The 11,963-nt window shown below is 44.4% G+C and overlaps 1 protein-coding gene across 1 annotated transcript; it reads left to right on the plus strand.

Annotated features, from left to right (window-relative positions):
• Window positions 1-37: 37 nt before the first annotated feature.
• On the plus strand, window positions 38-1,559 carry LOC125537628 (fasciclin-like arabinogalactan protein 3). Its single transcript, XM_048700956.1, has one exon. The coding sequence runs from the start codon at window positions 368-370 to the stop codon at window positions 1,241-1,243; it is 876 nt and encodes a 291-aa protein (XP_048556913.1). The 5' UTR covers window positions 38-367; the 3' UTR covers window positions 1,244-1,559.
• Window positions 1,560-11,963: the final 10,404 nt, after the last annotated feature.

Raw genomic sequence — 11,963 nt, forward strand, 5'->3', positions numbered from 1 at the left:
GGCATGTCAACCTTGTTAGGTGTATCTGCTCGCTCGCATAAGGCCAGCCTGGGTCGAGCTTCTCTGCCAGAGCACCATGGGCACCGTCGAGAACACATGAATTCTGAATCGAAAATCAACACACAGTGATCGGATCTGAGCACCCGTTGCAATGGTTGAGCATCGCAGACAGACTGTCACCACAAACCATGCAGATGCAGATGTCCAGGTTTAGCATCACCATGTCCAGCCATTGACGTCTAAGTTTAGGATCGCCGTGTCCAGCCATGGACGTCCAAGTTTAGCATCCTAACCACACCTGAATGACAATTGTCTTCCTTAACCAGCGACAAGCCGCTCAATCTCCGGCGAAGCAAATTGCACCACCATGGCTCCGATCGCCTCCTTTGCCGCAGCGGTGCTTCTACTCCTCGCACTGGCGTCACCGGCGGCAGCCTTCAACATCACCAGAATCCTTGGCGAGTTTCCCGACTTCTCCACGTTCAACGGCCTCCTCAGTCAGACGAAGCTCGCGGACGAGATCAACCGCCGGCAGACTATTACGGTGCTGGCAGTCAACAATGGAGGGATGGGCGCCATCACCTCGCTCCCCTCGGACGTCCAGCGGAAGGTGCTCGCCGTGCACGTGGTCCTGGACTACTACGACGCGGAGAAGCTGGGCAGCATGAAGAACCGCTCGGCCGTGCTCACGACGCTCTTCCAGTCTACCGGCCAGGCCACCAACCGGATGGGCTTTATCAACTACACCAGGCGCGCCGCCGACGGCGTCATGATGTTCGGCTCCGCCGAGCCCGGCGCCCCATTGACGTCCCAGATGGTGAAGCCCGTCATGTCCCGCCCCTACAACATCTCCGTGCTGGAGGTCAGCTCTGCCATCGTGCCGCCCAGCATCGGCTCCGTCGACAACAGCAGAGCTCGCGCTCCGGCGCCTGCCCTTACTAAGATTCCTGCGCCAGCACCGGCGCCGTCCAAGAGCAAGAAGCCAAAGACGGAGGGAGCCCCCACCCCTGCTCCTGCCCCGTCCGACGACGATTCTAGCGCTAACGCACCTGCCGACGCGGATGGGCCCGACGCGGACGGCCCGGCGACGGATGGGCCCGATGCGGACGGCCCGGCGGCGGATGCGCCGGCAGATGATGATGATGACAAGAGCAGCGACGACACCGGGGACGCTGCGGGCAGGGTGGTTGCCCGTGCAAGTCTCGGTATCGTGGCGCTTCTGGTGATTCTTGTTTCGCTCTGACTTATGCCCCCTGCGTACAAGTAGGTTAGATATGGTTCAAAGCAGCACTACGATGGTGTGTAGGCAAAAAACGTGATCGGATTGGCTGTCAAATCGAAATTACTGTACCAAGAGAAGGCACACTGGCAGGATGTGCGAGATAGGAGGGACGCCGTAGGCGATTTACTGCTCAGTATCGTTCGGTGCGTAGTCGAGTGTGTGTGTCACCTATTTAGTTCTGTAGGACTAGCACAAATGCCCGTGCGTTGCAACGGGGAAAAATAGTTTATTTTCAAGTTCATTTAAAATAATATGTGTAAAAATACATTCGTTGTTCATGCAAATTTTAGTCAATTTTTTTAAGATCCAAAATTATTGAAATAGGACATGCTAATCTTATAGAATATTTCTTTATCTACATCAACATATTTTCTTCTATGATTTTTTTAGGAACTCATCCTTAAAAGAAATTAGAAACTTGATAAAGTTTAGCCAATACCGCTAACAAAATTCGGAGAGAGATAGCATACCTTCGCAGCAATTATTATATTTTTGGGCTTCTTCGTGTGGATGAACATTCACATTCAACGGAAGTGATCTATTTGGATATTTTTTATGTTAAAAATATTGTACTAAAATAGTGTTTTGGCTCCCCACGTTCCTTGTTTAAAATAAAATCTATTTATTTTTTTCATTAACATTCTTAGCTTCACCGACAACTCAACATGGACATAGCAAAATCCCCTGCGCAGCAGGAAGCAGGCCTTGCATTAGAATTTCAACTACAATGGTTTTGTCGAGCGCCGAAAGCAGTATGTATTTCAATGTACCTCAGCATTTCAGGACACGACCTGCGGCCAATTGGACATGCTAAGGAGCAGAGCCTGATCGATCAGCGGCTTCCTCGAGAGCTGCACTTCATTTTTAGGATCAATAAGCCACTTCATTTCTTAAAAAAAGCATTAGGAAACTTGTCTGGATTTTCTAACCCTGCCAACCTTTGAGCATCATCGCCACAGCCTTGCTATCCACCTCTAAGTGAACGTTGTATTATTAGTAAGTATACAATATAATAGATATAGATAAAGTCAAGTATTTTGGCAAAAACAAGATATAGATTTTTTTAAGAGGTAAAAGAATATAGATAAAGTAGCATGGAGTAATAAACAGGCTCTTTTTCTACCTTATTGGGGCCGGTTGGCATAGCCTCCCCTGCCAGCTCACGGTGTTGTAAGTGCATCTAGTGCCATCCCTAATTGGTTTTGGAGTATTGACGATAAACCTAGTTGAGGGACTAATGTGTTTGTGAGAATTGCAGGATAACATAGGTAGAAGTCCCTCATTGATTCAGTTTTCCTACCAGAGATGATCCCTAAAAATGTATGAAGACATTGATGTCAAAGGTGGTATGTGAAGATATTCACATTGAAGACTATGACAAGAGAAAACATCGCATGAAGCCTATGGAGCTCGAAGACTCAGATCTTTCGTAGTTCTTTTTCTTCTTTATTGAGTCATAGGAACCATCGTACTGTTAAGTGGGGTCCAAGAGAAACAGTCAGAATGACTGAAGTGATGCTTAACCAAAACCTATGTCTTCGAGTGAAGACTATGAGAGCAAATCTTGTCCAGAGTCGGACAAGTCAGCTTTGCTTGTAGCCCAAGTAAAGTTGCCGTGTGTGTTTGAAATCTGACCGTTGGAACACGTGTTAGTTCCTTAGTGACCCAGGGTCATTTCGAACAAATCAGGTCGGGTTGCCTAGAAAGAGAATTCCTTGCGAGGATAAAGCCCTAACCACCCAGAGCCAAAGAGTGTTAGGCATCACTTAAGTCTTCCTGTCTGTGTGATCTGAAGACTTATTACACTTGAGGACTGTGAATCCTCCAGCCGGTTAGGCGTCGCGTTCTGAGCATCCAAGAGTCATTGTGGATCGCCGGTGAATGAAGTCTGTGAAGATTTGGGAGTCTACTTTGAAGACTTACCAGAGTGATTGGGCGAGGTCTGTATGACCTTAGCTCAAGGGGAATACGGTGAGGACTGGGTGTCCTGAGCTGCGTGTCCGGGACTGTGTGTCCTCAGGTTTAAATACCTAGCGGCCCTAACCAGACGTACAGTTGTCACAGCAACTGGAACTGGTCCAACAAATCATTGTCTTCAACGAGTCACTGGCTTCATCCTTCCCTCCCCTTTACTTACTGTTGGTCCTTGTGAAGTCATTGTATGATTGCACTATCTTTTGTCTTCACTGAGTGTCTGCTTGTTTTGATTGGCTTCATAATATCTTCCTACCTGATCCTTACTACCTAGCTGCTATCAGTCATTGTGCTTTCACTTCATTGAATACTTGACTATGGTTTGCCTAGTGTAGTCAGAGTTCGTGGGACGTCACCGAGCCGAACGTGTGCAGATCGCGGAGGTGTCGTACTTTCGGTACTAGGATCGGTCGGATCGTGAAGACGTACGACTACATCAACCGCGTTGTCATAACGCTTCCTGCTTACGGTCTATGAGGGTACGTGACAACACTCTTCCCCTCTCGTTGCTATGCATCACCATGATAGATCTTGCGTGTGCGTAGGAATTTTTTTGAAATTACTGCGTTCCCCAACAGTGGCATCCAGCCAGGTCTATGCGTAGATGTTATATGCACGAGTAGAACACAAAGGAGTTGTGGGTGGGTATATACATATTGCTTGCCGTCACTAGTTGTTTCTTGATTCGGCGGTATTGTTGGATGAAGCGGCCCGGACCGACATTACATGCGTACGCTTACGCGAGACTGGTTCTACCGACTCGCACTGTTGGGTGTCTAGAACTTTCATCGTCAAACAATCGCGTCATAGACATGTGACTGTGGATGGCACTCGGTTGGGGGATCGTGTTCAGTAACTTCTAACAAAAACTATACCTACGCACACGCGATATGTTCGTATATGGTAGAATCGCATGAGCAGACAGAGTTTGCAAGAAAGGTGTAGTCTAAATACCCACATGTGATGACCGTTAGTCTAGTAGCGAGTGTATGACTAATCGAACAATTAGAGCGTAAGCGTAAATATCCACTCTCACCCGGCATGTCGTAGCCGAAATTTGCCTAGTACGCTGGAGAAGGTGCGCCAGCAGTTCCGGATCGTGCACATGTTCAACTCGGTGACGTCCCACGAACTCTAGATCCAGCTTAGTGTCGAGGGAGAGCTTCATCAACACAACGACGTGATGACGGTGATGATGATGCTACCGGAACAGGGCTTCGCCTAAGCACCGCTACAATATGATCGAGGTGGATTATGGTGGAGGGCGGCACCGCACACGGCTAAGGGATCAATGATCAACTTGTGTGTCTAAGGGCTGCCCCCTGGCGACGTATATAAAGGAGGGGAGGGAAGAGGTGGCTGGCCCTAAGGGGGTGCGCCAGGTGTTGGGAATCCTACTAGGACTCCCCAGTCCAAGTAGGATTTCCCTCCTCTTTCCTATTCGAAGTAGGAGAGAAGGAAAGAGAGGGAGAGGGAGAAGGAAAGGGGGGCCGCGCCCCCACCCCTTGTCCAATTCGGTTTGGGTAGGGGGGAGGCGTGCACCACCTCTTGGCCCTTCTCCCCTTTCTCCACTAAAGCCCAATAAGTCCCATTACTTCTCCTAGTGAATTCCCGTAACTCCCGGTACTAGACGTCTACACTGACCAATATTTCTGCGATGGAGTCATCTTGGAAGCCTTTGTGATGTCTGAATAATAGGCGTCCTATCAATATATCGAATCATGTATGGAAATATACGTTTTGACTGCAGTGTTACTGAGACGTGGATCCTAACTTCAGTCGCATTTTGTCTCGTATTATTCAGTGAGAATTTCGTGACATCTGCCGACAAGATTAGCCGGCCTGGTATGGTTTTCGGTATACCGGTAACTCGATTAACCATTACATTCTGGGTATCAGTCGATGAGATAATATTGCCTACAATTAACTCTATTAAGGTATTGCTCGACATATCGTTGGTTACATCGAAACGGCTATTGTTGTGGCGAGGCGGCACGTCTAAACCGGTTCCGGAGAGAAAGCTTTAGGTAGTAGATTGTAATGATCGACGCTCAGTAGAGGAGTTAGAGTTCGTCTCTCTCTGGGGTGTACCACAGTGATAGCCAATAGGAGTAAGATACGGACTAGAGGGATGCAATTTGCAGAGATGGAGTATCACATGAGGCCATCCAGTAAAATTAGTAATTCTGGAAATTGAATCATCATTAATATTCAGGTGCAATCTCCTACCCGCTATACACAATCATGGAACAGATTGTATCCATTTGGTATGTCATGTATGATGTTTTATTACTTGCAATAGATGGCGGCCGCCAATCTCGTTCACCTATTCTCTAATATCCTACGATTCGTTGCAATTCTCGTCTCACCGGTAGGATTCTTTCAGAGAAATCTCCACCTATTTTGAATCCTTCACTTCTAGAGCTAAATGGTTGAACAAGGTAAGTAAGTTAGTTCTTCCTGAAAACATATTGCATCTATTCGCTTCTCCATAATCTACAGATCGCGATTAAATTGAATGCGGAAGTGCCGCGGAAATAAGTGATCGATGCATCGCGAGGTAGGGCCGCGCCGGAAGAGATACCTCTCCTCTGTACGAAACGGGCTTGTGATAGCTTTTGGTAATCGACGTATTTCTAATCGGAAGCCGATCACAATCTAGACTGCTCAGATGAATAGTGTCCGGCACTTAAAACGTAATTCATCGGGCACTCGAAGACAACACGGTACCGTAGCCAAATCATTATAATGCACTACGTTATGGTTGTTGAACTAAATTCGTAAGTGAAGACAGCACAGATAGAATTCGTAATTCATGGGGCGTCGGGCCAAGATACTTTCGATAGACACTAAGTGTTCCTCCTGGAGGGTGTGCATAATCTCATAGTCATGAGGAACATGTATAAGTCATGAAGAAAGCAAGTAGCAATAAAACTAATGATCATTAAGTGCTAAGCTAACGGATGGGTCTTGTCCATCACATCATTATCTAATGATGTGATCCCGTTCATCAAATGACAACACATGTCTATGGCTAGGAAACTTAACCATCTTTGATTAACGAGCTAGTCAAGTAGAGGCATACTAGGGACACTCTGTTTATCTATGTATTCACACATGTACTAAGTTTCTCGGTTAATACAATTCTAGCATGAATAATAAACATTTATCATGATATAAGTATAAATAAATTTATTATTAGTATTTGCCCTTCTAGGATTATTTCCTTCAGTCTCTTGCACTCAGTCAATAATCTATCACATATAAGCTGTCATGTATGTGGTTTGGTAAATCTTTAGAGAAATAGCGCCGATGTAGCCTGTTTTTTGTTTTTACGGGTAGTTGAAGTGTTAGTACACCAATGACCTGAGAACTCTGTATATGAGGATTATCCTCATGCGTATTATTCTTGATGCTACTAGCGTGACAGAAGTTGCAACTGAACTCAATCAACAGATGGAGCGACGATCTGCAAGAAAACAGCCATAACTGCAATAAGTGTGTGTCAGCAAGCTCGGCCTGAATGACTTACTTGAGTTTAGTGCTGTTTACGGCTTGAACGGGGACTTCAAAAATGTTTTGAACGACTGGAGACATAATAATATGTAAGATGCCGTCTATGTCACAAAGAAGTTGATTCTTGAGATAAGTATGGTATATAGACAAAGATGGGATTCATTCCCGGGCAAACATCCCCGAAGGCCCCATGTTGGGTACGACGCTCTTTGGGTTCCGAATACGCAGTGTGATATATGTTGGACCTTGGCGGTGTCGATTGGGACATCACCAAGTTGCCACACGCCCTATTGCCCAGACGGAGAGCTAATATGCTCAACCAGTGAGCATGGCTGCTTCAGATGGGGCTCTGGTACTCTTGTTCCAAATATAAAATCTTCTAACCCAATTAAGAAATGCAACTAACAAGCTAAGCAGAGATTAATACCTTAATAGAACACAATCGTACTACAAAGCTGGACACGTGATTTAGTCATAAGAAGTTTCTTCAACTGGAAAAATAACACCAGCAAGCATATTTTTATTCAGATATATTTGCTAAAAATACTTGAACAATCATGTCTGAGTAGAATACTTGGTGGTGAAGGGACTCTGAAATCGTATATGACAAACTTACTTATATGTGTCACCACATTGGAAGCATGCAAACGAAATGTAGTCAAACGGCGCGCTAACTTACGAGCCCTAAGGACTCATCATAAGAGTACAGCAAACACACACGAGGGAAAACAAGAATTTCGAAAGAACAAAGAATCAGGGTCTGTAGCAATCTGCGAGGGGTTTGAATTTTCTGTAACTAGCGAGAAAACTGTAAGGATTATGAGAGATGAAACGAAACCTAAATAATCAAAGTATAATCTTATGTATTACTAGGTTGGCAGGAATGGCTCGGAAAAGAAAGTACAATGCCCTATCGCTCTCTGTTTCATCAGTACAATAAGACGGACTGAGAGGATGTAATCGTCAGAGGCGAAGACATAGACTTCTTGATAATTGTTTCGAAGTCACAAGATTAGACAATTATCAGAGCACAAATACACAGCCTTCGACACCACATAGATCCCATAACCAGGTCTGTTAAGACATGGCCACAAACACAGCTAATAGTATAAAACATCACTAAACAACAAGATCAGCTCAAATTATGATGAGTAGAAAGTATAGCTTATGGCTTTTACTTACTGAAAACAGGGAACAAATGAGATACGATTAAATAACGAAGATAATTGGAGGGTAGAACGGCCTCCCAGACAGCGCCTATCGTTTACGCTCCAAGAATACTTTAGGCGGCACTAGGCATTGAAGAGAAAATTGTGATTGGTGCTCTTAATGAGAAGCACAAGAAAAAAATTGATAGCACTAAAGAAAGCATTCATGAGTAATGACAAATATGCAACAAATAGCACACTCATTATAGTCTAATACATACGTTCCTATTGGGCTATATCGAGGCATCTTTATAAGGCACACATAAATTAATCAGAGCTAAGGCAAAAACTAACATGTTTATTGCCACAAAAGAAGCAAGTTGAGAACCCAATAACACACTAACAATCTGCAGACATATACGTATGAGGTAGAAATATTTGTAAGCATAGAACATAGGTCTTTACAAGAGTCCTATAGCTATGTTTCCTCTCACGTTCAATGATATAAATTATGTGGATTCCGCGATATGGGAGAATCGTAGGAAAATGATTTATGAACAAAAAGACTTCGCAACAAACGACAGAAGAGATCTCATAGGTTTAATAGGACATAGCAACAGAGCAGGGGAGAGTGTGTCTATGTACGCCTCGTAGACCGGTAAGGACTCGGGATAAGCGTTATTTTAATCGAGGATAGAGTCGGATTTCTGAAAAGTGATGTTGCATAGAGATACGTATCTTCATTGGACCGACACCAGTACGCTCAAGAGCGAAAACTCCCACTCCCTTTAACGGCTACCGCTACGCGAGTCAGTATCACAACTGTTGCAAACGACCTAAAAAATAACATGTTATTTGGTGTTCTTCGACGTTGAGATAAGCCCGGACCTCCCGATAACTCAGGACAGAATGTCGGGGAAGGAAGTTTCGCGGTGAGAACTACAATGCGTGTGTTGATCGATTTGTTCAGAATATGGTTATTTCATGTTCTATAAAGTCACACGTCCACCAGGGCGATCGATACAAAGCACCTTGCGTTACAGTTCACATATTATCTTCGCTTAGGATTAGATGGTTGAGAGGGGGCAAACGCCACCATGCCTAAGAAGATCAGATGAATCAAATTTGTTTGTAATTATGGGACGTGCCGGCCCGTGCTCCCCGTATATAAAGGAGAACGGGAGGGATGGAGAGGGAGGCGCGTACCTGGAGGAGGCGCACCAAGGGGCGCAAGTCTACGACCCGACCTTGGCGTGATTCACGTGACTCCTCCCTTCCCTGTTGGAGTAGGAGAGAAGGAAAGAGGGGGAGAGGAGACAAGGAAAGTGGGCTGCACCCCTTGTCCAATTCGGACCAGAGGGGGCGCGCCTCCTTCCTTTTGGCCTCTCTCCTCTATTCCCGTATGGCCCAATAAGGCCCATATACTCCCCGGCGAATTCCCGTAACTCTCCGGTACTCCGAAAAATACCCGAATCACTCGGAACCTTTCCGATGTCCGAATATAGTCGTCCAATATATCGATCTTTACGTCTCGACCATTTCGAGACTCCTCGTCATGTCCCCGATCTCATCCGGGACTCCGAACTCCTTCGGTACATCAAAACTCATAAACTCATAATATAACTGTCATCGAAACCTTAAGCGTGCGGACCCTACGGGTTCGAGAACAATGTAGACATGACCGAGACACGTCTCCGGTCAATAACCAATAGCGGAACCTGGATGCTCATATTGGCTCCTACATATTCTACGAAGATCTTTTTATCGGTCAGACCGCATAACAACATACGTTGTTCCCTTTGTCATCGGTATGTTACTTGCCCGAGATTCGATCGTCGGTATCCAATACCTAGTTCAATCTCGTTACCGGCAAGTCTCTTTACTCGTTCTGTAATACATCATCCCGCAACTAACTCATTAGTTGCAATGCTTGCAAGGCTTATGTGATGTGCATTACCGAGAGGGCCCAGAGATACCTCTCCGACAATCGGAGTGACAAATCCTAATCTCGAAATACGCCAACCCAACATGTACCTTTGGAGACACCTGTAGAGCTCCTTTATAATCACCCAGTTACGTTGTGACGTTTGGTAGCACACAAAGTGTTCCTCCGGCAAACGGGAGTTGCATAATCTCATAGTCATAGGAACATGTATAAGTCATGAAGAAAGCAATAGCAACAAACTAAACGATCAAGTGCTAAGCTAACGGAATGGGTCAAGTCAATCAGATCATTCATCTAATGATGTGATCCCATTAATCAAATAACAACTCTTTGTCTATGGTTAGGAAACATAACCATCTTTGATTAATGAGCTAGTCAAGTAGAGGCATACTAGTGACACTCTGTTTGTCTATGTATTCACACATGTATTATGTTTCCGGTTAATACAATTCTAGCATGAATAATAAACATTTATCATGATATAAGGAAATAAATAATAACTTTATTATTGCCTCTAGGGCATATTTCCTTCAGTCTCCCACTTGCACTAGAGTCAATAATCTAGATCGCATCGCCATGTGATTTAACATCAATAGTTCACATCTTTATGTGATTGGTTCACATCTCCATGTGACTAACACCCAAAGGGTTTACTAGATTCAATAATCTAGTTCACATCGCTATGTGATTAAGACCCAAAAAGTGATCATGTTTTGCTTGTGAGGGAAGTTTAGTCAACGGGTCTGCCACATTCAGATCCGCATGTATTTTGCAAATTTCTATGTCAACAATGCTCTGCATGAAGCTACTCTAGCTAATTGCTCCCACTTTCAATATGTATCCAGATTGAGACTTAGAGTCATCTGGATCAGTGTCAAAACTTGCATCGACGTAACCCTTTACGACGAACCTTTTGTCACCTCCGTAATCGAGAAACATATCCTTATTCCAGTAAGGATAATTTTGACCGCTGTCCATTGATCTACTCCTAGATCACTATTGTACTCCTTCTCTTAACACAATGTATGGTATACAATAGATCTGGTACACAGCATGGCATACTTTATAGAACCTATGACTGATGCATAGGGAATGACTTTCATTCTCTTTCTATCTTCTGCCATGGTCGGGCTTTGAGTCTTACTCAACTTCACACCTTGTAACACAGGAGAGAACTCTTTCTTTGACTGTTCCATTTTGAACTACTTCAAAATCTTGTCAAGGTATGTACTCATTGAAAAAACTTATCAAGCGTTTTGATCTATCTCTATAGATCTTGATACTCAATATGTAAGCAGCTTCACCGAGGTCCTTCTTCAAAAAACTCCTTTCAAATACTCCTTTATGCTTTGCAGAATAATTCTACATTATTTCCGATCAACAATATGCCATTCACATATACTTATCAGAAATGCTATAGTGCTCCCACTCACTTTCTTGTAAATACAGGCTTCACCACAAGTCTGTATAAAACTATATGCTTTGATCAACTTATCAAAGCGTATATTCCAACTCCGAGATGCTTGCACCAGTCCATAGATGGATCGCTGGAGCTTGCACACTTTGTTAGCTCCCTTTGGATCGACAAAACCTTCTGGTTGCATCATATACAACTCTTCTTCTAGAAATCCATTCAGGAATGCAGTTTTGACATCGATTTGCCAAATTTCATAAAATGCGGCAATTGCTAACATGATTCGGACAGACTTAAGCATAGACACAAGTGAGAAACTCTCATCGTAGTCAACACCTTGAACTTTGTCAAAAACCTTGTTCGACAAGTCTAGCTTTGTAGATAGTAACACTACTATCAGCGTCCGTCTTCCTCTTGAAGATCCATTTATTCTCAATTGCTTGCCGATCATCAGGCAAGTCAACCAAAGTCTACACTTTGTTCTCATACATGGATCCCATCTCAGATTTCATGGCTTCAAGCCATTTTGCGGAATCTGGGCTCATCATCGCTTCCTCGTAGTTCGCAAGTTCGTCATGGTCAAGTAGCATGACCTCCAGAACAAGATTACCGTACCACTCTGGTGCGGATCTCACTCTGGTTAACCTACGAGATTCGGTAGTAACTTGATCTGAAGTTACATGA

The sequence above is a fragment of the Triticum urartu genome, chromosome 2, assembly GCF_003073215.2.
Source record: "Triticum urartu cultivar G1812 chromosome 2, Tu2.1, whole genome shotgun sequence".
Lineage (NCBI taxonomy): Eukaryota > Viridiplantae > Streptophyta > Magnoliopsida > Poales > Poaceae > Triticum > Triticum urartu.